Here is a 25,755-nt window from a genome sequence, read left to right on the forward strand (position 1 = left end):
TGCCAATTGCAGAGCTCTAGTTAAACCTATAAGTTCAGCCTTTTGTGCTGAGGTGCCAGCAGGCAAAGCTTCAGCTTCCACAACTTCCTCATTGGTGACCACAGCATATCCTGCTCGTCTGGCACCTTCATGCAGGTAACTGCTACCATCAGTATAATATACAACATCTGGATTTTTCAATGGTTCATCTTTCAGATCGGGTCTACTGGAATAAACTTCATCCATTATTTGGAGACAATCATGTGATTCTTCATCATCTACCTCTGGTAGGGGCAGCAAAGTCGCTGGATTGAGCATATTCACTACTCGTAGATGAATCCTGGGATTTTCACACAATAGGCCTTGGTACCTAGCCATCCTTGGGTTCGTTAGCCAATAACTACCCTTATATTCCATGAGTGTCAGAACAGCATGAGGTACATTCACATACATCGTCTGGCCGAAGGTGAATTTATCAGCTTCTTTGACAAGGCTTGCAGTGGCCGCTACTGCCCTTAGGCATGGAGGCCATCCTTTTGCTACTGAGTCCAATTGTTTTGACAAATAAGCTACTGGACGGTTCCAACTTCCTAATCTCTGGGTCAGGACTGCCGCTGCAATCCCATTCTGTTCATGTACATACAGCTGAAAGGGTTTTTCCGAATTAGGCAGTCCAAGGGCTGGGGCCTCCATAAGTCGTTGTTTGATAACTAAAAAGGCTTGTTGCTGCTCAGGTCCCCATACGAATGGGTCCTTTTCTGCACCTCGAGTGCTCTCATGTAAGGGCTTGGCCAGACTGCTGAAATCAGGTATCCATAGTCTACAAAACCCTGCTGTTCCCAGGAATCCTCTGAGTTGTTTCCTTGTGGTAGGTTCCTTGATAAGGCAAATAGCTTCTTTCCTCTCTGGTCTCAATGCTCGTTGTTGGTGTGAGATGTCAAAGCCCAAATATTTGACCTTTTCTAAACATAACTGTGCCTTTTTCTGGGAAACTCGGTAGCCAGCTTCCCAGAGCAAGTGGAGCAGTTCCTCTGTACCTTCTTTACAGGTATCAAAATCCTTTGCCGCAAGTATAAGGTCATCTACATATTGCAGAACCACCTTTTCTCCAGGTATTGAGGGGTAACTTGTTAGATCCTTCGCCAAGGCAGTGCCAAATAAAGTTGGGGAATTTTTGAATCCCTGGGGCAATCTCGTCCAAGTTAGCTGGCCTTTTGTTCCTGTCAAAGGGTCTTCCCACTGGAAGGCAAATATAGGTTGGCTCTGTGGTGCCAGCCGGCAACAGAAGAATGCATCTTTCAAGTCCAATACAGTAAAAAATGTTGCTTCTGGTGGGATCAAACTCAGCAAGGTATATGGGTTTGGTACATTTGGGTGCAAGGTCTCGATAGCCTGGTTTACGAGCCTCAAGTCCTGCACTGGCCTGTATTCATCTGTCCCAGGTTTTCGAACAGGCAAAAGGGGTGTGTTCCATTCTGATTGGCAGGGCTTAAGCAGACCATATTTTAATAGGCGGTCCAAATGTTTCTGGATGCCCTCTGCTGCTCGCCGGGGTAAAGGATATTGCTTTACAGATACAGGGGTAGCCATAGGTTTTAAGGTTACTACAATTGGAGCTATATTCTTGGCCATTCCTGGTGGGCTATTTTCGGCCCATACTCCTGGTGGCACCTGTAGAGTTCGGAGGAGCTTGTTTAACTCTGTATCCAATGTGGGTTGGACTTGCAGGGCTGACATTAGGCGCCATGATTGTTCCTTAGGTACTGAGAGGGAAATTATTCCTGCTGCCTTTGATGGCAGTTTCATTTCTGGACCTCGAGGAGTGAAGGTGATTTGGGCCTGCAATTTGGACAGCATATCTCTACCTAAGAGAGGTATTGGACACTCAGGTATATACAAAAACTGATGGGTTAAACGATGTCCCCCAATCTGGCATTCCAAAGGTTGGAGGAAAGACCTCTTAGCTGACTGACCAGTGGCACTTTTAATGACTACACTTTTGGATGCCTTTTTCTGCAATAGTTCTGGGAGTACTGAGTATTCAGCCCCAGTATCAATCATAAAGTCTATTAAATGGCTTCCTAATTGAATCGTGACCGTGGGCTCCTGGAAGCCTAACTTTATGGAGTCCGGTCGTTCCTAGTCTTGGGTAAAATCCTCCTCTGCCAGTCCAATGAAATTGTCTCTATTCTGTCCTTGTCCAGGTCTCTGATATCTTCCATCTCGGATCATTCCCCGTCCCCGTCCCTGGTTTCTTGGGCCGGAGCCTGGGCCTGGGCCTGGGCCTGGGCGTACTTCTTCCAACCTCAGGGGTTCAGGACACTCCCGCTTCCAATGACCCTCCTTCTTGCAATTCGCACATTGATTCCTTCCCAGTGGTGGATTCCTTCCCCGCCCTCTTCCTCCATTTAAGGGGCGGTAGTCTTGCTTCACTGCTGTGGCTAGCATTACCATCTTTTCCTTCTGCCACTTCTTCTTCTCTTGTTTCTCAGCCTCATCCCTATTCCGATAAACTCGGCGTGCAATGGCCATAATTTGGCTCATCAGCATCCCTTCCCATCCTTCTGATTTCTGAATTTTCTTACGAATGTCAGAAGCGCACTGGGCCACAAATGTAGCAGTAATCATTCTGCTGTTTTCAGGGGCTTCAGGGTCAAAAGGAGTCCATATACGATAGGCTTCTTGCAGCCTCTCTAAAAAGTCTCCTGGACTCTCATTTGATTTCTGTTCTACTTCTGAGACTTTAGACATATTAGTGGGCTTCTGGCATGCCCTGCGGATACCTTGCACAAGCGTCTGGCGATAGGTGGTAAGTCTGGCCAGGTGAATTACATTGTTTGGATCCCAATTAGGATCTTCCAAGGGAAAGTTGTCTTGGAGATGACGGTCAATATTAAAAATATTTCCCACTCTGGCCTGCTCACGCAAATATATCTGTGCCTTTTCAATTATGTCTCTCCTTTCCTCAGTGGTGAACAGAGTATTCAGGAGCTGGCGGCAATCTGTCCAAGTAGGACTATGAGTATTTATTATTGAAGTCACCAAGTCCATCATAGCCTGAGGTTTTTCTGCAAAAGATGGGGTGTGTGTTTTCCAATTCATCAGATCCGTAGTTGTGAATGGAATGTACTGGAGGGTCGAAGTTCGAGGTGGCCATGGTCCGAGTTGCCCGTTAACCAGCACAGGCTCCTCAAGTGCATCAAATACTCTTCTGAGAGGGGCTACTACGTGATCTTTCTCTTCGCTTTGCTCTAGGGGCCTCAAATCATAGGGGATGGTATTTGTCCCAAGGCGTTCTTTTAGCAGCCTTATACGCCTGGCTGTATTGCTTGCTGACCGATTAAGGTCTCCCTGTAACTTCTGTAATAATTCTCTAGGACTTGGATGTACAGGAGTTTGGGGTAGGCAATCAGTTGTTCCACTAAAAGAGACTGTAGATGGAGTTCTACTGGGACTCACAGATGGAATAACCACTTCTGCTTGGGCTTCATTATAGGCCTCCAATGCCTCCTGAAGATATTTATCATAATCTATCAAGGAATCAAGTTCTGTGACTCCAGCCCCATTATTCATTCCACTTTCTTGCCTTGGGGTTACAACTGGTGGAGTGTTTGGATTAGGCTCCCTTCGATGTGGAGCATAGGGTGGAGGTGGAAGCAGCTCTTCCTCTGGTCCCTCAAAAATGGGTTTGAGTTTATTTGGCAAGATTCCTTTCCTAGCTTCGGCTTTTACAGCCAATAATTTGCATCGTTGGACTTTGCATTCCCTTATCCATGGAGGATTTTTATTTAATGTGCTCAGCCAAGAATCTATATATGAAAATTGTTCTGGGCACCCTCCAGTTTCTTTGGCGATGTTAGACCAAAGTTTGCTTACTAAATTTATATCAAAGGTTCCTTGAGATGGCCATTCAGTATTTTGCTTCGGCCACTCTAATTCACATAACGTTCTCAGGCGCTCTGGCGTCATTTTGACTCCATACGCCCCTGAGAAGGCTTTCTTAAAATTATTTAACATACATTCAAGAGGTGTATTTTCCCCTTTTGAACCCCCAACTCCCATTGTATGGCCCTGTGAAGTATCCACTCAGTCACTCACACACACGCTTCGTGGGTTTCCTTGCCTGGTGAAGTCGCCTTACCAGGAACCGAAGTACTGCCCACTCCACACTCAGGTCAGCTACAGATTGCTCTGTACTTTCTCACACATACAATGCGCTAGATACTTCACCACACACTACCTCCCAACTTTCCTTTCCCTACACCAGATCACCATCTGATGTACCCAACCACCTAGCGTACTCAGTTCCCACTTACTGAGACGCAGAAGTTTGATCAAGACTTCTCTTCCTCCCAGTTAATTGGAGGGCCAAAAATCCCTTTGTGCACTTACCCTTGGTTGGTTCCGTTTCCCCCCCGGTCCGTCGCCGCCAGTGAGCAGGGTATCAGACAGACGAGACTTCTGCGTTCCCCTGGAAAAAGACTTTCCAGTGCGCGCTGGGTAGGCAGTTTAGAGATCCTCTCTCTTGTACCCTGCCCAGTAGGGCGAAGGGGCTGCGTTCCAGCAGACCACTTATCCGAGTCACAGGCGCACCATAAAATGTAGCACCCTGCTTGTGGTTAACGCTTAGCTGGAATGAAATATTCAACGCAGCAATAGAGAAATTAAAATAATTATTTATTTGTCAGACAAATAAATGAGAGGCACAGTGGTATATGGTTACCAAGCTCTGGCCTGGCTCCTGCCATTATGGCCAGCCCTTATATTCCCTTAATCCAGCCCCCTTTGCTCCTCCTGTGGCTGCCTCTGTCCAATCAGCCTGGTTGGATTTCCTATTGGCTGATTGCTATAACCAATCACAAAAAGATACACCCATATCCTCCTGTCCTTATATGGAACACAAAGAGCTATATATTGTTACATCTATAAATGACAAATAAGTAGTAATATATCTTACATGTGTCTCAACAAGGAATCTTAATTACCAGCTCACCTCTTGCCCTCCTTGCCCTATTGCCTTCTAAAACAAATGGTTAATCTTAAATTTTTATCTTAAACATATGTCAAGGATCTTGAGTTTCACATCAACATTGAAAGATCTCCTTCATTTGAAGGTTTCTAAACAAATGTCTGACAACTTATATATCAGGACAGCTTAGATGGCGTCTTCCTGTCTGGCAGGGGGCTGGTGGCTGACTTAATTACAACTCTTACAACTATATGAAATAAGAATCCAGCATTTGTTAAATCCTTTGCATAATTACATTTAAGCCAGCATATTTCATACATTATCATAGATAGCTTTTTAGAAGGATAAACTTCCTAAAAGTAACAAGGAAGGAACAGTTTACAGCCTCAAAATAAAATAGGAAAAAAGCCTCTTCCCCTGTTTACACTCCCCCCCCCCTTCTCCAGCCAGTTGCTTTTCCCATTAGATCTTCCCAACATTTATTGCCCTTAAACTCTCTCAGTTTAAGAAAGAAACAGCTTTAAAAAGACTTCCCAAAAATGCTTTCTTTCTGGCAGCTAGATGCTTCTCCATTTGGTCTTTAACCTTAGAAAGAAGATCTAGCTCATTTTACTGGTATTATTTTACTATTTACTCATTCCTAATTATATTTATCTCTGCCTTTGTTATCTTCTGTAACATGTAGGGTCAGTGTCCGTTCTCAGCCTGTAATTTCAGCTTTTACGACTTTGAGAATTGTTTTCTGCTATCAATCAAGGGGGCCCCTTGTCTAAGAGGAAAACACTGTCAAGGTTCTCTAAGCAGCTGGTCTTGTGCCTGGCATGAAACTTTTGAAAATCTAAGCCCTCTTTAATATACAAGCCCTGATCAAACATTAATAAAATGCAGGCTTATGCCTGATGCCTCAGTATAGAGTCCTTACATGGATTCCCTATTGGTAGGAGAAAATAACAGGCCAACCAGAGAATACTGCAAAGCAGCTCGTAAGCCTGATCTTTATTAAAGCTGTTGCAACAGGGTGCTCCCCTCACACGCAGGAGGACCCAGAACAAAGGTGTGCCAGCCCTTATATAGACATTTTAAATTCCCTGCCCTGGAACTCAAGACCACCCCTCCATACATCATACATACATCACAGAAGGGGTGTGACCCAGGACCCACCCCCCACAAACATCATACCTACATCACAGAAAAGGCGGTCTATAACAGAAATTTGAATGTTGTTGTTTTTTCCTGTCTGCAGGTTATCTGATAATGCCTTATATGATTTCCTTTCCTGGTAGTCTGCCCATTCCTTTGAAATGGTGATTACCCAATTCCTGAGACAATGGGAAGGTTCCCTCACCCCCTCCCTCCTTGTAGAGAAACACTTGGTCAGCTTAGGAGTCAAAATGGTTTCAGGACGGTCTTCCTGTGCTGCTCCAGACATGTGGTCCACATATCTATGTTTGTGCTTGGTTGGTACAATTATGAACATTTTATAGACCTTAAATTTTTATTACAGTTCCAAGAGCTGCATGGTGAGCGCCGGCCTGCGGGCGGGTGAGCAAGCCGCACCACATAACCACCCAGTGGAACGCCGCCCACGCTCCCACTCCAGAACACAACTGCCTCTGGGGCCAGATTAAAGCAACTGGCGGGCCAGATTTGGCCCGGGGGCTGGACTTTGGACATGCCTGAATTAAACGTACTTCTACTTTCCCAGGTGTAAGCCCCATTGAATTCAGTAGGGCTTGCTTGTTGAGTAGACACGCATTTGCTTGCACTCCTTCCTGAAAAACACCCTCCCCATCATTCTCACGCAGTACCCAACCTCCCATTTCATCATAAGGCAGCCAGTTAAATCTTCTCCCCTCCACTACCCCCCCAGAAGGGCCCCCCCAAACCTTCATTCCACCTGTCTCTCCCTTTTTATCAAAGGGAGGGAGAGAGGGGAAGCAAGCTAAAAGATAGTCACATTTGAATTATGTGGGATATGTAGGCAGGCTATTTAGGGGGAACCAACAATAAACACCACCAGAAAATAAAAACTCTTCCCCCTCTTTTTTCCACTGATGAGGCTTCCTCTTGAAGGGCTTTCCAGTTCTTTGTTTATGTTCTTTTTTGTCCAGCTTTAGAATAACCTGTATTGTTAGCAGGCTCTGCATAATTAGCTGAGCTCTAAGTGGAAAGACACCAGTGAAGCTGAGAGTTTGCTGGTTCTGTGAGGGCTTATCATCGTTTCTTATCAGTTAGGCGGGAGAGAGCAAACAAAGCTGGAGACACCATGCCTGCAAATTATCTGCAAAGCAGAGCTACCCCTTGGGAAGCTGTTAAGTCTCCACCTTTTGTTCACTGGTATATTGCCTTGTTGAAACACGTATCACAATGTTATTTCAATACCAGTATTCAACTATATGGCAATTTATTGCACAGCCCTCCTCAGGAGCTGTCTGTTACACTGTGACTCAGAGTAGCTCCCTGGTGGTGGTTGTTGTTTATTAGATTCATATGCCTCGCTTTATCCCAAGATCTCAGGGCAGTTCACAAGATAAAAATACATGGTGAAAGCATAAATAAATAGTCAAAACAAAAACAACAAAATAATACACCCCCCTTTGCACAGAAGTATTTAAAAGGCTGTAGTATGTTAATCAGCCAAAGGTGTGATTGAGGAGGAACATTTTTGCCTAAAGATGTAGGCACCAGATGAACCTCCACAAGTAGGGGGCCACTGCAGAAATGGCCCACTCTTGTGTTTGTCACCCTCCAGATCTCACATGGAGGAGGCACATGAAGAAAGACCTCAGATGATGAATGGGTAGATTTATATGGGGAGAGGCAGTCCTTGAGGTACTGCTGTCCTGAGCCCTATTGCTGGTTGTAGAATACCTTCCCCTTTGAGGTATAGCTTGTGCAGACTCTCTTGTTCCTGCATTTGGTTGTTGATACACTTTTGGAAATGTTTAGACATTAAAGATGGCTATTAGCTGGTGTTAAAAGAGAAGATAGTATGTATGTCAGGTGCTCCTTGTGAATTTCCCAGGGTGTTTGACTTGTCAGTGTTGGAAGCAACGTACTGACCTAGATGAGCCTTTGGTCTGATACCAGCAAGACCAGTTTGCTTTTAAAATCAAAATCAAATGGACCTGTTGTGGATGGAGTTGGTGGCTTTTGTGTGATAATGAATCCTCTGAGCAGTTGTTCCTAAACTCCATCCCCTCCCCTCCATATGAACTACAGTGGTACCTCTGGTTATGTTACTGTTGTAAACAAAAATTGCCCTTTTCTCTTCTTAGGGAAAAGGGCAATTTTTGTTTACAACATTACGTTCTTTCAGGTTATGTCCGGCGGCGACCCTGAAGTACCGGAAAGGGTTACTTCTTGGTTTCGCCGCGTGCACAGATGCACAAAATGACGTCATGCGCAGAAGCGGCAAATTGCGACCCACATGTGCGCAGATGCGCCGATGCGGGTTGCACTATTTTCATGTTGCCAACGGGCCTCCAGAATGGATTCTGTTCGCAAGCAGAGGTACCACTGCACTTAAAAATTGTTGGTCTCTGGATTCAGCTTCCCTGTTCTGCTAGAAGCAGCCAATTTTTAGTGCTTCTTTTTTATTCTATTTTATCGTATTACAATTTTCATTCCATAAAATTAAAATTATAGTTCAATAAAAGACAATATAATTAATTAAAAACAATAAAAATGCAATTAAAAATTATTATTATTAATTAAAAATCAATATGAATATTCACTGTGGACACACTGTGGACCATTTGAATGAAGCTCACGGACCACATTTTGGTAACCCTGCTTTAGAGCAGAAGGTGGGTTATTGTATCACAATCAATTATACGTTCTGCTCATCTTGCTACATAGCTAGTTCTTCTATTGTTTTATTTTGTTTGTTTCATAGGAAAATGCAAATAGGACTGTGTTTCGTATGCTTGATAAAGTACTTGCAGCAGAACTCATTCCAGCTACCTTAGAGAAGTATATTGAACCATACATGCACCATCATAATCTGGAGAAAGATGAAATTCTATTGCAGTACATAAAGGTATGCTCTTTTCTCTATTCAAGATCAATACAAAATCTTTTCTGAGTATTAAATAACTAAAGACTTTATTTCCCTCTACAGGGAGCCAGGTGCTTCTTTTCTTAGGTAGAAAAGTATGAATTTACAAAGAACTAGGCTAATTTGCATAATATTCAGCATTTAAATACTTCATTTTTTTCTCACCAGTCTGATGTATTCTAAATTTTCTGTTTGGGACAATGCTGTTTGGATTCAAGGAAGAGTAGCTTCTTGGTATGGGCAAGCACTCCAAGACTTCTCTTTAGATTGATCTCCCGTGATTTATTCCACTTGTGTAGCCCTGGGAGTTCCATGGGTGTAGGTTGCTGGGTTGAGACAGTGTGATAATGTGTGTCAGACCTGGAAAAGGATTTGTTGTCTACTCTGGAGTTCACCTGGGCAAGTCTTGCCGAAATACCTGCTTGACTGTGCAGCTTAAAGCAAATGGAGAAAAATATAAAGAGATTAAATGAGATTGCCACAGTGAAGAATCCTCATGGCTTGGTGTGCAGGAGGCAACAGAGTAGTGGCAGAAAGAGGAGGAAGTCCCCTATTTGGAAGCCTCCTTCTGTTGTCAACAAAAATCTGCCCTTTCCTCCCTTATGGGGTATCCAAGAGCCCATATAGAGTCCTTACGTAGGTTTCCTATTGGTAGGAGAAAATAACAGGCCAACCAGAGAATATTGAGAAGCAAAGCAGCTAGTAAGCCTGATCTTTATTGATCTGTTGCAACAGGGTCCTCTCTCACCACACGCAGGAGGGAGGAGGAACCCAGAACAAAAGTGTGCCTGCCCTTATATAGCCATTTTAAATTCCCTCCCTGGAGTCCAAGACCACCCCTCCATACAGCATACATACATCACAGAAAGGGCGGTCTACAGTAGAAATCTGAGTGCTTTGTTTACCTCCTGTCTGCCAGGTTACCTGTTTAATGGTCACTTGATTGGATTGCCTGGGAAGCCTGACCGGCCTTTTGTAATGATAAATACTTAGTTCCTGAGCCAGGTCAGGCTCACACCCTATTCATATCTTAAAGGTGCCCTTAAGACAAGATTTGTGAGGAAAGAGACAATGGGGAGGTTTCCCACTTTGACCTTGCCGAGAAATAATTGAGGTCCATTTGTTCAGGACTTTTTTTCTGTGGGGTTTTCAGACATGTGGTTTATATATTTATGTACGTGTTTGCTTGGTACATTTATGAACATTTATTACATATCTAAGACCTTGAAATTCTTATCACACTACACACCTAGTGAAAGACTGTCTATACAGCCTAACTGTATTGGCTTGTAGCTGTAAATAATTTCCTGTGCAGTCTAGAGCTGGGCGATTTTTCAATTTAGTGTCTGAAACTAGTATGACATTCAGATCCTGATATCAATTTCAGACTTTTTGAGCTGGCAATACATCACAGCTCCCCAGCCACCACTGTTGTAAACAAAAAATTGCCCTTTTCCCTTATGGGGTATCCAAGAGCCCATATAGAGTCCTTACATAGGTTCCTTATTGGTAGGAGAAAATAACAGAGGCCAGCCAGAGAATATTGAGAAGCAAAGCAGCTAGTAAGCTTGATCTTTATTGATCTGTTGCAACGGGGTGCTTCCCTCACACGCAGGAAAGGAGGAGGACCCAGAAAAATGGTGTGCCAGGCCTTATAAAGACTTTTGAAATTGCCCTCCTGTAGATCAAGACCACCCCCAGAAACATCATACATACATCATAGAAAAGGTGGTCTAAACAGAAATTTAAATGTTGTTTATCTCTTGTCCTTGTTTATCTCCTGTCTGGCAGGTTACTTGATTGGATTTCCTGGGTAGCCTGGCTAGTCTTTTGTAGTGATAAATACTTACTTCCTGGGCCAGGTCACAGGCTCACACCCTATTCAAACACAGACAGGATTTGTGAAGGAAAAGACAATGGGGAGGCTTTTCCATTTTGACCTTGCAGAGAAAAGATTTGGTCAGTTTAGGAATCAAAATGGTTCCAGGTTGGCCTTCCTGTGCTGATCTATGTATGTGCTTGGTTGGTACACTTATGAACATTACCATATATCTAAGACCATAAAATTCCTATTACACCACCAGCACAACACATTTCACTCTTGCCTGCTTGTCTGCCTGCCTGCAGAGCCATGTATTGCCAGCACAAACTGCTTGCTCTCTTATCTGCCTGGCTGGCTGGCTGCATGTTTGTCTCCATGTGAGCAAATGGGGTGGGTGGCTGGTCTCTTTCCTCCCCAGCGATCCACAGGGAGGAAACAGATCAGCTATCTCACTTGCTTGTGAGAAGGCAAACAGGCAGCCTGGCAGGCAACCAGAGCTGCCTAAACAGTTGGTCTTGCACAGCTGTGAGCCTTCCTGCCTCCCAGCTGAGCTGTTTAAGGAAGCCCCAGCAACCCTACCCCCTTGGCTTCCATGAGCTGGAGAGGTATGGCAAGGGGGCTTGCTCATCTGAAGGGCTGGGCAATTTATCTGGCTGCTTCTTCTTCCCCTAAGGTGGGGAGGAAGAAGCAGCCAAATACATTTCAGACATTGGGATATATCAGTATACCGTGGTATTTAGCTGCTGATGTATCATGATGCTGGAAACCATCCATCGACCGGCCCTAGTACAGTCTTCAACAAATACACAGCTGTATGTTTAGTACTTGGTTTCTTTTTAAATTTGTTTTGTAATAATTGCATTGTTTAAATCCTTGTATTATAAACTGTGGTGGCATTTTATTTACAGTGGAAAGTGTTGGTTCTAGGAAAAATAGGTATAAAGGAGATCCAAGTTTGGGGCAAGTACTCTTTGGTGAGAGAACCCCAGCAGAGAGTCAAAATCACAAAATATGCAGCAAAGTAAAATGTGGAAATTTAGGCTCTTAGACCTTAAAAATATGCCCTTCCAAGTTCTTTCCGGAGTTTCCCTCTTCCTTACCTTGGTCTTCTTCCCTCCCCTTTTTGAAAATGGTCTTGTAAATAAAAATATGCCCTTTTCCCTTATGGGGTATCCAAGAGCCCATATAGAGTCCTTACATAGGTTCCCTATTGGTAGGAGAAAATAACAGAGGCCAACCAGAGAATATTGAGAAGCAAAGCAGCTAGTAAGCCTGATCTTTATTGCTCTGTTGCAACAGGGTCCTCTCTCACCACACGCAGGAAAAGAGGAGGACCCACAAAAATGCTGTGCAAGGGCTTATAAAGACTTTTGAAATTCTCATCCTTCTAGATCAAGACCACTCCCAGAAACATTATGCATACATCAGAATGGGTGTAACCTAAGACCACCCCTCAGATACATTCCCCAACATCACAGAAATTTAAATGTTGTTTTTCTCTTGTCCTTGTTTATCTCCTGTCTGGCAAGTTACTTGATTGGATTGCCTGGGGAGCCTGGCCTTTCTTTTGTAGTGGTAAAATACTTATTTCCTGGGCCAGGTCACAGGCTCACACCCTATTCATATCTTAAATGTGTCCTTAAGACAGGATTTGTGAGGAAAGAGATACAGTGGTGCCTTGCAAGACGAAAAGAATCCGTTCCGCGAGTCTCTTCGTCTTGCGGTTTTTTCGTCTTGCGAAGCAAGCCCATTAGCGGCTTAGTGGCTTAGCGCTATTAGCGGCTTAGTGGGCTTAGCGGATCAGCTGATAAGCGGCTTAGGATCAGCTGATAAGCGGCTTAGCGGCTTGGGAAAAAGGGGGGGGGGAAACCCTGTCTTGCGAAGCAAGCCCATAGGAAATTCGTTTTGCGAAGCACCTCCAAAACGGAAAACCCTTTAGTCTAGCGGGTTTTCCGTCTTGCGAGGCATTCGTCTTGCGGGGCACCACTGTAATGGGGAGACTTTTCCAGTTTGACCTTGCAGAGAAAACATTTGGTCAGTTTAGGAATCAAAATGGTTCCAGGTTGGCCTTCCTGTGCTGATCCATGTATGTGTGGTCCATGTATGTGCGGTTATGAACATTACCATATATCTAAGACTATAAATAAGACCATAAAATTCCTATCACAATGGGGACAAGACTTGCCCGCCTCCAGTCTGCAGGGACCTCCCCTGTTCTCCAAGAATTCTCAAAGATTATAGACAGAGGCTCTTAAGAGTACACGAGCAAGCTCCTTTAGCATCCTTGGGTGCAGCTCATCAGGCCCTGGAGATCTGAGTTCATTTAAAGTAGCCAGGTGTTCCCTTACTACTTCTTTTCTTATCTTGGGCTGCAGCTCCCTCCTTGCATTGTTTATTCCGTTACCACCAGGTTGGGCACTGCTTTCCTTTGGGGTAAAGACAGAGGCAAAGTCTGTGTTAAGCATTTCCACTTTCTCTCTGTCACCCAGTAGTATTTCTCTGTCTTCTCTCAAGAGGCATACTACTTGCATGTTCTTCCTCTTGCTTGGAAATAGCCAAAGAAACCTTTCATTATTATTTTTAATCTCTCTTTCAAGCCTGATTTCATTCTGAGGTTTTGCCCACCTGACATTCTCCCTGCAACAGTTGACAACTGATTTCTCCTTTCTTCCATTTCTATAAATGCCCATTCTTACATACTCAGCTCATCTGTAAGTTCCTTATGCAGACACATTGGTTTCTTTAGGTGCCTCCCACTTTTCTTTCTTGTTGGAATTGTCTGACTTTGTGCTTTCAATATTTCACCTTTAAGAAGCTTCCGTTCACCTTGGAATCCCTTCGCTTTGAGAATTTCTAACCGTGGGACTTCAACCAGTAGTTCCTTAAGCATTTTGAAATTATCCTTCCTAAAGTCCAGAGTGCATGTCTGGCTATACTCAGCTTTCCCTTGCCTTTGTATCATGAAACCCAAGAGGACATGATCACTTCCTCTCAAGATTCCCTGTAGTTCTACGTTGTCAATCAGTTCCTCCCTGTGGTGAGGAACAGGTCCAGGAGAGATGACCCCCTTGTTGCTACTTCCATGAAATGAAACTGTCATTGAGGCAATTGAAAAATTTATTGGACCTTACAGTTCCAAGAGATATTGGGGTAGTTTATGTCTCCCATGACTACTATAGCTCTCCTTTTTGAATGTTTGTTAATCTGCCGTAGGAAGGCATCATTCAAGTCCTCAGTCTGGCTTGGAGGTCTGTAGCAGCACCCACAGCAAGGCCACTTGCTGTTTCCCTATTCTACAGTTTTTACCCATATACTCTCAATCTTCCATGTTCCAAGTCCTGGATCTCTTCACAAGTGTACATTTTCTCCTCCTTCTTCTTTCCTGCTTGATCTATTTCTTTTGAGCAGGTTGTATCCCTCAATTTCTTCCTGTCTTCTTACCAGATTTCAGTAACACCTTTTCCGAGGTAAGTGTGTGTAGGACTCTAGTCTAAAAACTGCATAGGAATTATACTAATGAATGACATCTATTTTTTAAAAGGTTGATTTTTAATACTTTTGAAATACTTTTGCCACAACATTTTCAAAACTTTCTTAAAATACTCTTTAGGACTTACTGGAGCGGTATTGTAAACAGTCGACCTCTGTCTTTGACACTACGTGGGAAGCAAAGGCCATCGCTGTCTTGAGCTGCATGTCCAACATAGATGTGAGTAGGACAAGTGTGCCAATGTTCCAATGATCCCTCTTTTCATATTGAAATGCATGCGGGATAAGAAACGCCTCTGGTTTGGAAAGAAGAGGCCAGTGGGACATAAGTCATAGAAATTTTCTTTTATAGTTGATCTTTGAAGGCGTGCTAGCAGTAACATACAGTGCTGTGGTTCCTTGGAATCCAGGAGTGGAACAGCTGGTTCAACAGTACCTGGACATGGACCATGACAAGTAAGAGAACAAACACATATGTACCTCTTAGCCTTTAAACACAAGGGGTAGCAAACATGATGCCCTCTGCAACTCCCATCGTCCTTTGGTCTTCACCAAGCTGGATGGGGCTGGTGAGAGTTGTGTAGTCCACAAGATCTGAAGACCACCAAGTTGGCTACTTCTACTCTAACACTCAGGGACTTCAGGAATTGTTCCTTGTTTGTTTGACTTAACTGCTCACTTTTCTCTTTGTTAAAGTTTGAAGACTGTATAACATTAAAATAATGACTTGCTGTGGTTGGATAGTCAGTGGGCCAGCATTGATGGTTTGGGCCTCTTGAAGCCTCTCATAGCATTGGACTGCCAGATACCCAAATGGGTCATTATATTAAATTTCACTCAGTGCCCCCTTTGGGTAAACAGTATTATAGTGCTGTTTAAAACACCTGCAAATGCATAAGAATCTTTCACGCATGAGGTGTCTTTCGTGGTGAGAATGGCATTGTGATTGGCTAGCCCTGTGTGTCAAGGGGCCCTACTAATCTACACATGGGGAGTTTCTTAAGGGGATTCCTGGGATCAGTCAGGAGCCCCCCCTCATAAGGAGGAGCACTACATTCATACATCACTAAACAGGCAATATCTTTTTTCTGTTGTCAGTCCATTAGTCCATCCAGCTAGTATTGTCTCCACTTACTAGCTGAGTTCTCTCCAAGCCCTGATGCCACTAGGGATACACTAGGGATGCCATGCCCAAATGTGGGGCCTCCTGCATGCAAAACATGTACTCTCTCACTGAATAGCTCACATCCTCTTCTTGCTCTCAGCTGCCCAACCGGTTTAGTATCTTCATGCTTGCTCTCCCAGGACTGAACTTTTAATTGGGTGGGGAGGGAATTGAATTTAAATCCTGTCCCTGAATGTTGGTAGAACAGAAGCCATTTGGACTTATTTTTTCCCATGTCTTACACAGCTTAGCTGTGCAAAGACAGGAGTGAGAGGCTGCTAGAGCAGCCTTAGGTTTTAGCTGTAATTCATACGGGTAATTTTGTACCATTATACAGGGGTGTTGAAGTTCAGGACAAGAGAACAAATGTGGTCTACCAGGCCTTGTGGTTCTCCCCAGACTATACACTCACAAACGTTTGCCTAGTGGAAATGAGAGATGGCCAGAGGGAGAGTGCAGAAGCCCCCAACTTTTGCATGGCTAGTACATAGCTAATTGTCATTGCAGGCATTTGCTCTGCCCTGGCCCTGCCCATTGGTGGCATATGGTCTCATGAAGTATGCCCATGAGAACTGGTTCCCTGTCCTGGCACTGTTGTGAATCATTTATTTGTGAGAGGGGGAGGGAAGATGGCTTAAGCTGCAAGTGGGACAGAAATATATGGGGTTGGCCCCCTTTGGGGAATGTTCTAGCTGCTTTGGCACAAACTTTTGTTTGTGGTATTTCTGCAACTGAAACAGCTTATTAGATTAGTCTGCCAATTTGTCAGAAGCTGAAATGTAAGTGCAGGCACACTTTATCTGCAGGGTGAAGCTTCTGCAAGAAGGTTATAGGCTAATGGAAATGAAGAAACTTTTGCGGAATTATGGTATAAGAGACACCAATCTTTTAAATGATAAACAAGTGATGATGGTAAGTGGGGCCCCTTTTTTGGTAAAATGTACAGAAATAAGTCCCAATCATTTGAGTTGAAGAATGCTGTCATTGTTTGCAAGATTACAGCCTTTGTTCATATGCCAATTTTGGTTTATGCATATTAAAATTTAACTTTATATGCAAGAGACTATGTTCTGTGATGAATATATTATGTCAGGCTTCCTCAACCTTGGCCCTCCAGATGTTTTTGAAACTACAATTCCTATCATCCCTGACCACTGGTCCCGCTAGCTAGGGATCATGGGAGTTGTAGGCCAAAAGCAACTGGAGGGCCGAGGTTGTGGAAGCCTGTATTATGCATTATAGTGTACTGATTTGTGTCTGTTTCCAGATGCTGGTAAAGTACATTCTACAACAAGACTCAAATACTACTTTAGAAGATGCTTTGAAAATAGTAAATGCGTATATGTTGCCCACTGCAGATGTCTATGTCTGGAGGATTGTGGAACTTATTGATAAAGAAAAGGTGTGAACCATACTCATTCTTTACATTTTTTTTCTTGTCCATTTAACTGTCCATTAGAAATACTTCATATTTAATTATATTAGGTTACGTGCTCTACAGCAGCTAGCTGTTCTACAACTAGCAACTATTGTAGAAATAATTCACATAATTAACACAATCTTACTTAGTGGTCCATAGCTCAGTGGTAGAGCACAGGTTTGATCCCTGATATCTCCAAGTAGGATCTAAACCCCCATATTGCCAATCAGTAGAGAGAGTACTGAACCAGATAGACCAAAGAGCTGACTTAATATAAGGCAGCTGCCAATGTATCTGGATCTAACTTAACTAGAATTTAACTAGTGCCACATTGCCAAAGGGGTCTCCAGATGTGTTTTTTGAACAGTAGATCTCTGTGCCCCACGGCAAGCTGTTTGTGAACTGAACATAGAATTAATACACTTTATGTATGCTTTCAGGGGGATGATATTATAAGTTTATTAAAAACACTGCCTCCTGCTGAAGCTGTGGAAATTGCAGATAAAATGTTGATATGGGGAAGACTGACATTAGAGAAAGAAACAGATGACTCTGAAGAAAAGGTAACTTCCATGAAACTGACTGCTGCTGATAATGTGTAAGTTATTATCCCCCAAGAGAGGTCAAACAAACATGTTCTCTGTTAAAAGGACAATGCTGTTCTCAAATGTTAACAGTAAAATCTTGCTCTTTGAGGTTGATGGGAGTATTCTCACATTTTCTTTTTCCTGTCCCCTTTCCACTGTCAACAGAAAATGCAGCTGTATATTAAAAAAATTCTTGGGGAGATCCTTGAATTCCTACTTGGTTGTTGTCAGAAAGGTAAATCTTGCATTTATTGTGTTTTAGGTTTTGTAATAAACCATCCAATATCCACTCTTATTCACCCACTCTTTTTTTTGGACAGAAAATATTTTGAAAAAAGAGGAATATGAAACAAACTTTAAATTGTTTAAAACTCTTGCAGCCTTACAGGTAAGGATCATAAGGCATTGAATTTTTTTAATGTGCTTTCTAGGTTGAGGTGAATGTAATTATTTAGAGGGGAAATGTAATAATGTATGTGTATTTCTTTAAAATACTCACATTCATCATTCACATATATGTGAATTCATCATTTTCATATATATGTATATGATCAGTGCTTTTTTTCTAGAAAAATAGGTGCTGATACTCACCATGAAGTTTTTCCAGTAAGTGCCACACTTTTAACAGCCAAAAAAAGAGGTGGTGGTACTGGCGTACCCTTGAGTCCCCCCTTGGGGAAAATCACTGAATATGATTGAACCAAACCTCTTCACTTTCTAACCTGAGGGATTTGGGGAATGGCATTGCTCAGTAGTAAAATTGCAAGCTTCCATGGACATGGTTCCGGGTTCAACCTCCAGTACTTCACTAAAGCAGGGATGAGGAACCTGTGGCCCTCCAGATGTTGCTGGACTACAGTTCCCATCTTCCCTGACCATTGGACATCTTGGGTGGGGCTGGAAGAAATTGGTGTCCTACCACATCTGCAGTGCCACAGGCTCCTCATCAAGGAGTCAAAGCATCTCTGATAGCAGGGCTTTGTGGGGGGGCATACTTGGAGAATCACTGCTAGTTCCATAAGAGTCAGAACTGGATTTGATGGAGCTCTATTCTGCACACTATGAGGTGGCTCATTTATTTTCTCAGTGGAGTGTGTACATTTCATCACCTATGAATGAACTTGAGCGCAAGTATGTGTTTAGCACTGTAAATAAACACAGTTTCCATGGGGGCGAAGCTGGACGTGAAGCTACGCAATTCTATTATTCTATTATTTTCATATTTTTCCTTTCACCCTCTTATTTTATCTTTTTGTTTAGGAGAATTTTAATACCTGTACTTTGGTCGGAGGTCATTGGAATCAATTATTAGTAGCTCAGCTCCTTGAGAAAACTGAAGGAAAAGAGTCCAGTTCACAAGATATCAGCATGAAGAAACAGTTGTCCCATGTGAAGCTTGACAAACTGGCTTTGCTTCTGCAGAGGAGCAAGCATGAGATGGCCTTAGAACTGGTTCTGAGAGCATTAGATGCTGGAAAAGTTGAAGAGGCACTAAATATATGCAGGTTTAAAAAATACATTTGGGCTTAGCCATTACCAGTCACTGTGCAATCTGGAGTTTTGCATGCTGTATTAACTAATTATATTTATTTGAGGTTATTTTTTGACATCTTGCGTCTGTTTGTACTCACCTTAATCCTTTCCTTTAAAATTTTGTCCTTAAAGAGATTTTCATGAAGATCATCCTAATGAACAAACAGGACAGTTGCTGTTCTTAGCATGTCAAAAACTTTGTCATATGCTGGGTTCTAGTACTCTGATGGTTATGCCAAAAGGATTAAATCTTCCAGCTGTGGTCAATGAAATGGCATGTCAAGCAGTTACTATTTGCAGTCCAGGTAATGAATAACTTCACATGTTGTTATCTTCTGAAAAAAATATGGTTTCTTCCATTCATTTTTACATTAAATGAGTAAGAGTTCTTAAAAATTGTTTGAGCTCTTGTATTTTTTTTAAAGGTAAAATATATTTAAAACATTCACACTCTCTTCACAGATCTGATCTTAGATGCATTGGAGCTTTGCAAATATACCTCATTTGCCCTTGAAATTTATGGAAAGTGCCAAATTGAGGACTATGGATTTATATCAAAAGTGGTAATGCAGAATAAAGTATTTGCTGTTCATGGTATCTTGCTCTTCAGTTTAATAATCAAAGTTGTCCCTGTTGTACTAAAATAAAAGCAGTAAGGATGTGTTTAGATGCTTTGTATGGCAATATTTGAATACATGACATTTCACACAACTTTTCCCTTTTCTTGCGAGGAATCCTATTCGGAATAAGGGAATTTCCCTTAAGAAAAGGGAAACGTTGACAGCTATGCACAGGACAGGGTCTTACCCCCAAGGACTTTCAGTAGAAACAACAGACGCAGGGGTAAACAGGAGGAGAATATGGATTCCCACTTAACCATTTTCAGCTGTGTGTTTGTGTGCTCAGAGCCCCACCCATTTACAACCTTATGAACAAGAGCCAAGCGCAGGTGTTTTCACACACTAGACTGATTCCTTTTTGTCTGTTCCCCCTTCCACCTTGGGAGGGACAGTTAAGGACCCAGCAAGATATCTGTGCCCTCCCTACTTCATTCATCTTGCTTTTCTTGTGGAGTTTTGACAAAAATGATAGCTAATTCTTTTTGTTTAGACAACCTATTTTGGAGCTGATAAAGACTCTTATGTAGAGTGGATGTTCAATGACTTTTTCACTGAAGATGGAGCACTTCTGGACCTGCCCTCTGTGCTGCCTTCTGCATATGAAATTGCTACATCTCTAGTGACCCAAGCAGGTAACCTTTGGTGGCTTAAACTTAATTTCCACAATCTTTTCTCATATGAACTACTGTTTTAGGGAATTCTGGCACTTTATCCCCCCCCCTTCCCTGTCTCTTCAATGCCTGATCTCACTCTGTGTTATTCTTTTTTTGTGCTAGCTAAATTGGTAATATTCAAACCCTTTAGATCCCTACAGTTCACCTTTACGCTATTCAGGGTTAAAATATCGGACATGTTAGTCAATAGTCGTGACTGAATAGTGACACAAGCATTTGGTTAGTTAACTGGAGGAGATGCTTTGTTGATCTTGTGGAACTGTGTTCTTTATTTGTTGTTGTGGCTTTATTTAGTGTGTGGAGTGCTTGTGTGTCTGTCCATATGTTGCACCTGCCTCGGTTATGGAGATGGTACACAGTTGCCATTAGTGGTAGCAATTGATGGCCTTGTGATGTGCAAGTGCAGATGCGCTTTCTCTCCCTCCCCACTTGAAGAAAGTAAGGGTGGTAGGGCAGCAAGGAGTCGTCAAGTGTGGAAGACTGGGGAAAGGAGGTGTCGGAAGCTGAAGAGGGAACATGGCTTCGTGAGCAGGGAGAGGCTGGCAGAGAGGTTCAGAATTGGGGGCAGAAAATGAAGCAGGGGAGAAGAGACCAAGAGGCAGAGATGAGGCTGGCTGATGACAGGTGTCTTCCCCTCCACCCTTGTCTCCCAGAAGCAGAAGAGGCAGAAAAAGGGTGGAGGTGAGGTTGGCGACACACAGATGTAGTCTCTGATTCCTTGGGGGGGGGGACCCTGGAGAGGAGGGGACTTCGACAGCTGTGGAGAGGCAGGGATCTTCAATCTCTGCAACTGGTTCATAGGGGCAGGACCTGCCGGAGATGTGTTGCTGTGCTCATTAGGCCCGGCACTCTTGTGCACATCTGGTTTTGCTAATAAAGAGTTAACTCCAACTTGCACAATCTGATTTACTGATATTTCTCATCTATTTCCACTCATCCTGTAAATAGTTTCTGTATGAATAAAGCCTTTGAACTCCATAAACTGTAAGTGATGGTTCCAATCTAATTCATCCAAGCTTCAGGGTTTGCTAACATGGTTACAGTGGTACCTTGGTTTGCAAACTGCCTGGTTTCCATACGTTTTGGATTACAAACACATCAAACTCGGAAGTGCGTGTCCTGGTATGCGAACTTTTTTTGGATTACAACCCATTTTTGGGGATTATGAACTTTTTTTTTGGAGGCCCCATTTTTTTTTGGAGGCCCCATTATCTCGGGTTACAGAGGCTTCAGGTTGCGTTTTTTCAGGTTGCGGACCACTGAAACCTGAAAGTACTGGAACGGATTACTTCCAGGTTTTGGTGGTCGCGCATGCGCAGAAGCACCAAATTGCAACCCATGCGTGCACAGGCGCACCGCTGTGGGTTGTGAATGTGCATCCCGCACGGATCACGTTCCCAACCTGAGCATCCACTGTATTTGGAGAAGGAGGATTATTATCTTAACTGCTGACGGTGTACCAAAGTATTTGGATACAGTTGCTACCTTTCTTTTGCAGACTGGAAGATGTATCCTCTGGACTCAAACAGTTTGGCATATTGTCCATTCAAAAAAGGTATTGCATGAAAAAATGGTTACAGCTATAGGGACAAAAGTATATATTTAAATCCTTAGTAGTCCAGAAGTAGAAAGGCATAGTGTTGCTTAACTAGTTTTGACTAGTTATTTGACTCACACAATCTGTTCAAGAATAAATGATTAGGTTACAATTCAAATAGTTACTTTAGATATGCTCAGGGGCTTCAATATGACCTGTAGGATTTTTAAACCCCTTTTTAGCACAGATTGCCCTAGCCCCTACAACCTGTTTTAAAGCTGGTAGAGCTTTAGAAAAGTGTTCCTTTCTGCATTATAACAAAATGTCTGTGCAAATGTCATTTCTAAGGCCTTTTCTTATATTTGCCTATAGATTAAAATACAAGTCCAGAGTGCCCTTGCATATGGGGAGATAGTTGCTCAGTTACTTGAATCCTGGCATGGATGCTTGTTAGTAGTAGTAGTAGTAATAATAATAATAATAATTTATTATTTATACCCTGCCCACCTGGCTGGGTTTCCCCAGCCACTCTGGGCGGCTCCCAACAAAATATTAAAAATACAATAAAACACCAGACATTAAAAACGTCCTTAAACAGGGCTGCCTTCAGATGTCTTTTAAAAGTCAGATAGTTGTTTGTTTCCTTGACATCTGATGGGAGGGTGTTCCACAGGGCAGGCACCACTACCGAGAAGGCCCTCTGCCTGGTTCCCTGTAACTTCACTTCTCACAGTGAGGGAACTGCCAGAAGTCCCTCAGAGCTGGACCTCAGTGTCTGGGCTGAACGATGGGGGTGGAGACGCTCCTTCAGGTATACTGGACTGAGGCCGTTTAGGGCTTTAAAGGTCAGCACCAACACTTTGAATTGTGCTCGGAAACATACTGGGCGCCAATTTAGGTGTTTTAATTCTGCTGTTACGTGGTTTCGGCGGCCACTCCCAGTCACCAGTCTAGCTGCCGCATTCTGGATTAGTTGTAGTCACCTTCAAAGGTAGCTCCACGTAGAGCGCATTGAAATAGTCCAGGTGGGAGTAGCTTTAGACTACAATCCTGCACACACATACCTGTGTGTATGCTCAGCGGGCTGGACCTCTGGGAAGACATTGATCAGAGTGTGCCTACTGGTTGATTGCTGTTTGCACTTTATTTCCTCTGCCTTTTGGTTCTGGTTTCAGATCCGCTGAAGTCAATCAGGAGTGTTACCACTGACTGACCCCCCCCCCCCCGTTTTTTCTTCAGTGGGTACCTTGCCAAGTTAGCTCCCTACAGTGTGCCCTACAAATCCATAATTTCCAATCTAAGCCCAATTGTCATTCTTACAACATTCTGTAACTTTCCCCTCTAGGAATGGATGTTTGCCTATCATGCAGGAATCCCATCTTTGTTCTGCTCAGCAGCTTACAAGAATTTGGCCAATTAGAGTTGGCTTTGGGGCTAATTGCCTCTGCTTTTGGGTCGTTTTTGCAGCATATGACATCAAACAGCATGGAAATTAGTCTGTGTGAAAAGGTATGTGCTGGATCTGTAAGGAACCTACTCTAGTGAGGTCTACTTTAGGCTTGTGCCTAAGGCCAAACTGGATAGGTCACCATTTACTTGATTGTGTGAATATACATAGCAGGTCGGGGATGGTGACAGTAGTGAGGCTTGGACTCTGTGCCCCGGCTGTAGTCTTGGATCAAGCACCTGGCAATATCCTATTTGCATGGGAAGTAAGGTTTGCATTTTGTGCCAGTGGCAGCCATTATATAACTGTGATCCATAAGTGTTCCTTCCCATGCAAATAACAGACATAGGGCCTTCTATCTGGATCAATACTGCAGAGGAGGCAAAAGATGAAAAGCCGCCACCATGGTCTTGATCTATATCAAGACCCCTTCCCCTACACTTGCTATTTACATCATAGAAATGACATTAATGTAATTGCTGAGTGTGTGAGTGGGGTTATGTCTAGTTTTACTCCTCCTAGTTCCCTGCCTATGAAGGTGTTTGCAGAGTGTGTGAGTGGAGGGCAAGATATTACTTAAAGCAGCTGGGTGCAGTGATCTGACTGGGCTGCTGTCCAATTGCACTACAGCTCAGGCTCTGCTCCTAAGAGCCAAACAGCTTTGCCATGTTTGGCTCTTGTTTGTGATGCTTGTAATGTATATGACACATGTTTTCATAGCAACAAAATTGTTCCAGTATATTATTCTCTGTCCATCAGCTGTATGACCGGAAGACACTGGATGATGCCAGAACATTCTTCTTAACACTGATTCAAAGATCTGCTTCACTAATTAAAAGCATCATTATGGGCCTGTTGCACAAGGTGAGCATATAAGCATGTATTGTGAGGGCGAAATGGCTTTGCAGGGCACCCGATTTCCTCTCCTTAGCTCTTTTGCAGTTCCCGTTCATTTGTTGATGCTTGTGCAGGAGAACTTTCTTGGGGGGGGGTGCCCTTTGTTTGCCAAGGTCCACATCCTTTCCTGATTTACAGAAAATTTAAATTAAGGCAGACTATTTTTAAAAAGAGCTTACTTTAAAGTATTTTTACTCCACTCCCAAAGGTTTTCAACAGCCACCTGATAGACCACAACCTTGCACTGGGTTACTGCACTTTGTTGTCCAAAGATGATGTATTTAAAAAGCTCTGGGACGTCATAAATAACATGTCACAGAATTACAGCAAGATTCTGGTAAGTTGTTTAAAACATTTTTCAGTTAGTTATGCCTTGTTTCTAGGCTTCCCATGAGTGTCCGGTTGGCCCCTGTGAGAACAGGATTCCTCTGGCCACATGCAGGAGGCGGTTCTTGTGTTCTTGCGCTTCCCTCCCCTTCTCCAGCACAGCTGCAAAGATGAGATCTGAAGAATCTGCTTCCATTTGTAAATAATGATTTGTTTAGCCAAGATCATAAATGACTGTTTAAATCAGGGTTCCCCTGAGAATGGATGTAAAGAGGAATTCTGGTTAATTTTAATGAACCAGCGTTCCCCAAGTTTAAACGTACTGGGCAACATCACTTCAAAGCGAAAACATATGCTTCTTATCACCACCTAGTGGTCATGCCATGGTTTAGTGGGCTTTGTGTGCTCTGTTGGTGACCAAAGGCTGGCGTCATGACACTGGAAGGAACTTACATCTCCCCCAATTGTTCATTTGTTGGAAGACTTATCTACTCTTGCAGCATATGATACTGCACTACAGATTGATGTGATCTCTTGCAGAGATATATTTTTCCCCTTTTTTGTTTTTATTCATTGATTAGATAGTTAAGGAAAAATAAAAACCAATATAATATGAGAAAAGTCTAATTGAATGATAGCATAAGCAATAAGATACAAAAGCATGAGGAGGCTCCTTTTTAAAAATACCTGAAGGGTTTTGTGAATGATTGCAAGTATACTTGTGTTTTTCTTCATTACTATTTCTTTCCCCCACAAACAGGCAGTTGGTCTTGTTGGAGTGCAGCTAGCCAGTCACTATGAAGAGACAAACGAGAAACAAGCATTTGAAGAATTAATCACAGATGCTGAATGGGGTATTCAGCTTGGTAAACTTGGTGTGAGTACTTTTTTGGGTTTGAATTTGGATCAAATAGTTTATTTACATTTCCTGGGAGCTGATTCTTAAATTGGCTCTTTGACCAGAGAATATTTGCACATATATATGATGATAAATATTCCTCCAAACCTTGCTGCTGCACATTTTCTGTTGAAGTTTGGTGACTTTTTGTAATCTGCTCATGACGTAAAATGAGTGACTGGACCACCCACTGCTGCACAAACGCCAGAAACATGTAACATTTACTTTACCCTTCAGTACACTTACTCTAGAGTTGTTTTGCTTAAGTCCTTGTGCATGCTCCAGAGTAAATGAGTTGCAGCATTTGTTGCTGATATAATTTTAAATTGGA

The 25,755-nt window shown here is 42.9% G+C and overlaps 1 protein-coding gene across 5 annotated transcripts in view; it reads left to right on the forward strand.

Moving 5' to 3' along the window:
- The window catches only part of KNTC1 (kinetochore associated 1), an 88,246-nt gene that overhangs the window by 31,847 nt on the left and 30,644 nt on the right, over positions 1-25,755 (forward strand). For 4 of the 5 annotated variants that reach the window (XR_014519477.1, XM_083476635.1, XM_083476637.1 and 1 more), the window contains 17 exons: positions 8,847-8,990; positions 14,441-14,539; positions 14,672-14,775; positions 16,291-16,396; positions 16,752-16,886; positions 17,345-17,467; positions 17,657-17,726; positions 17,812-17,879; positions 18,752-18,996; positions 19,157-19,329; positions 19,487-19,587; positions 20,135-20,276; positions 21,817-21,873; positions 23,201-23,364; positions 24,062-24,166; positions 24,408-24,536; positions 25,287-25,403. Coding sequence is in view for 4 of the 5 variants with exons in the window: in XM_083476635.1 (XP_083332761.1) it covers positions 8,847-8,990; positions 14,441-14,539; positions 14,672-14,775; positions 16,291-16,396; positions 16,752-16,886; positions 17,345-17,467; positions 17,657-17,726; positions 17,812-17,879; positions 18,752-18,996; positions 19,157-19,329; positions 19,487-19,587; positions 20,135-20,276; positions 21,817-21,873; positions 23,201-23,364; positions 24,062-24,166; positions 24,408-24,536; positions 25,287-25,403 (2,082 nt within the window). In the remaining variant the exon portion in view is untranslated. Of the gene's footprint in view, positions 1-8,846; positions 8,991-14,440; positions 14,540-14,671; positions 14,776-16,290; positions 16,397-16,751; positions 16,887-17,344; positions 17,503-17,656; positions 17,727-17,811; positions 17,880-18,751; positions 18,997-19,156; positions 19,330-19,486; positions 19,588-20,134; positions 20,277-21,816; positions 21,874-23,200; positions 23,365-24,061; positions 24,167-24,407; positions 24,537-25,286; positions 25,404-25,755 lie in introns of all 5 variants that reach the window. The other variant, XM_083476634.1, reaches the window with a different exon arrangement.

The sequence above is a fragment of the Podarcis liolepis genome, assembly GCF_965112155.1.
Source record: "Podarcis liolepis genome assembly, chromosome: 15".
In the NCBI taxonomy this organism is placed as follows: Eukaryota; Metazoa; Chordata; class Lepidosauria; order Squamata; family Lacertidae; genus Podarcis; species Podarcis liolepis.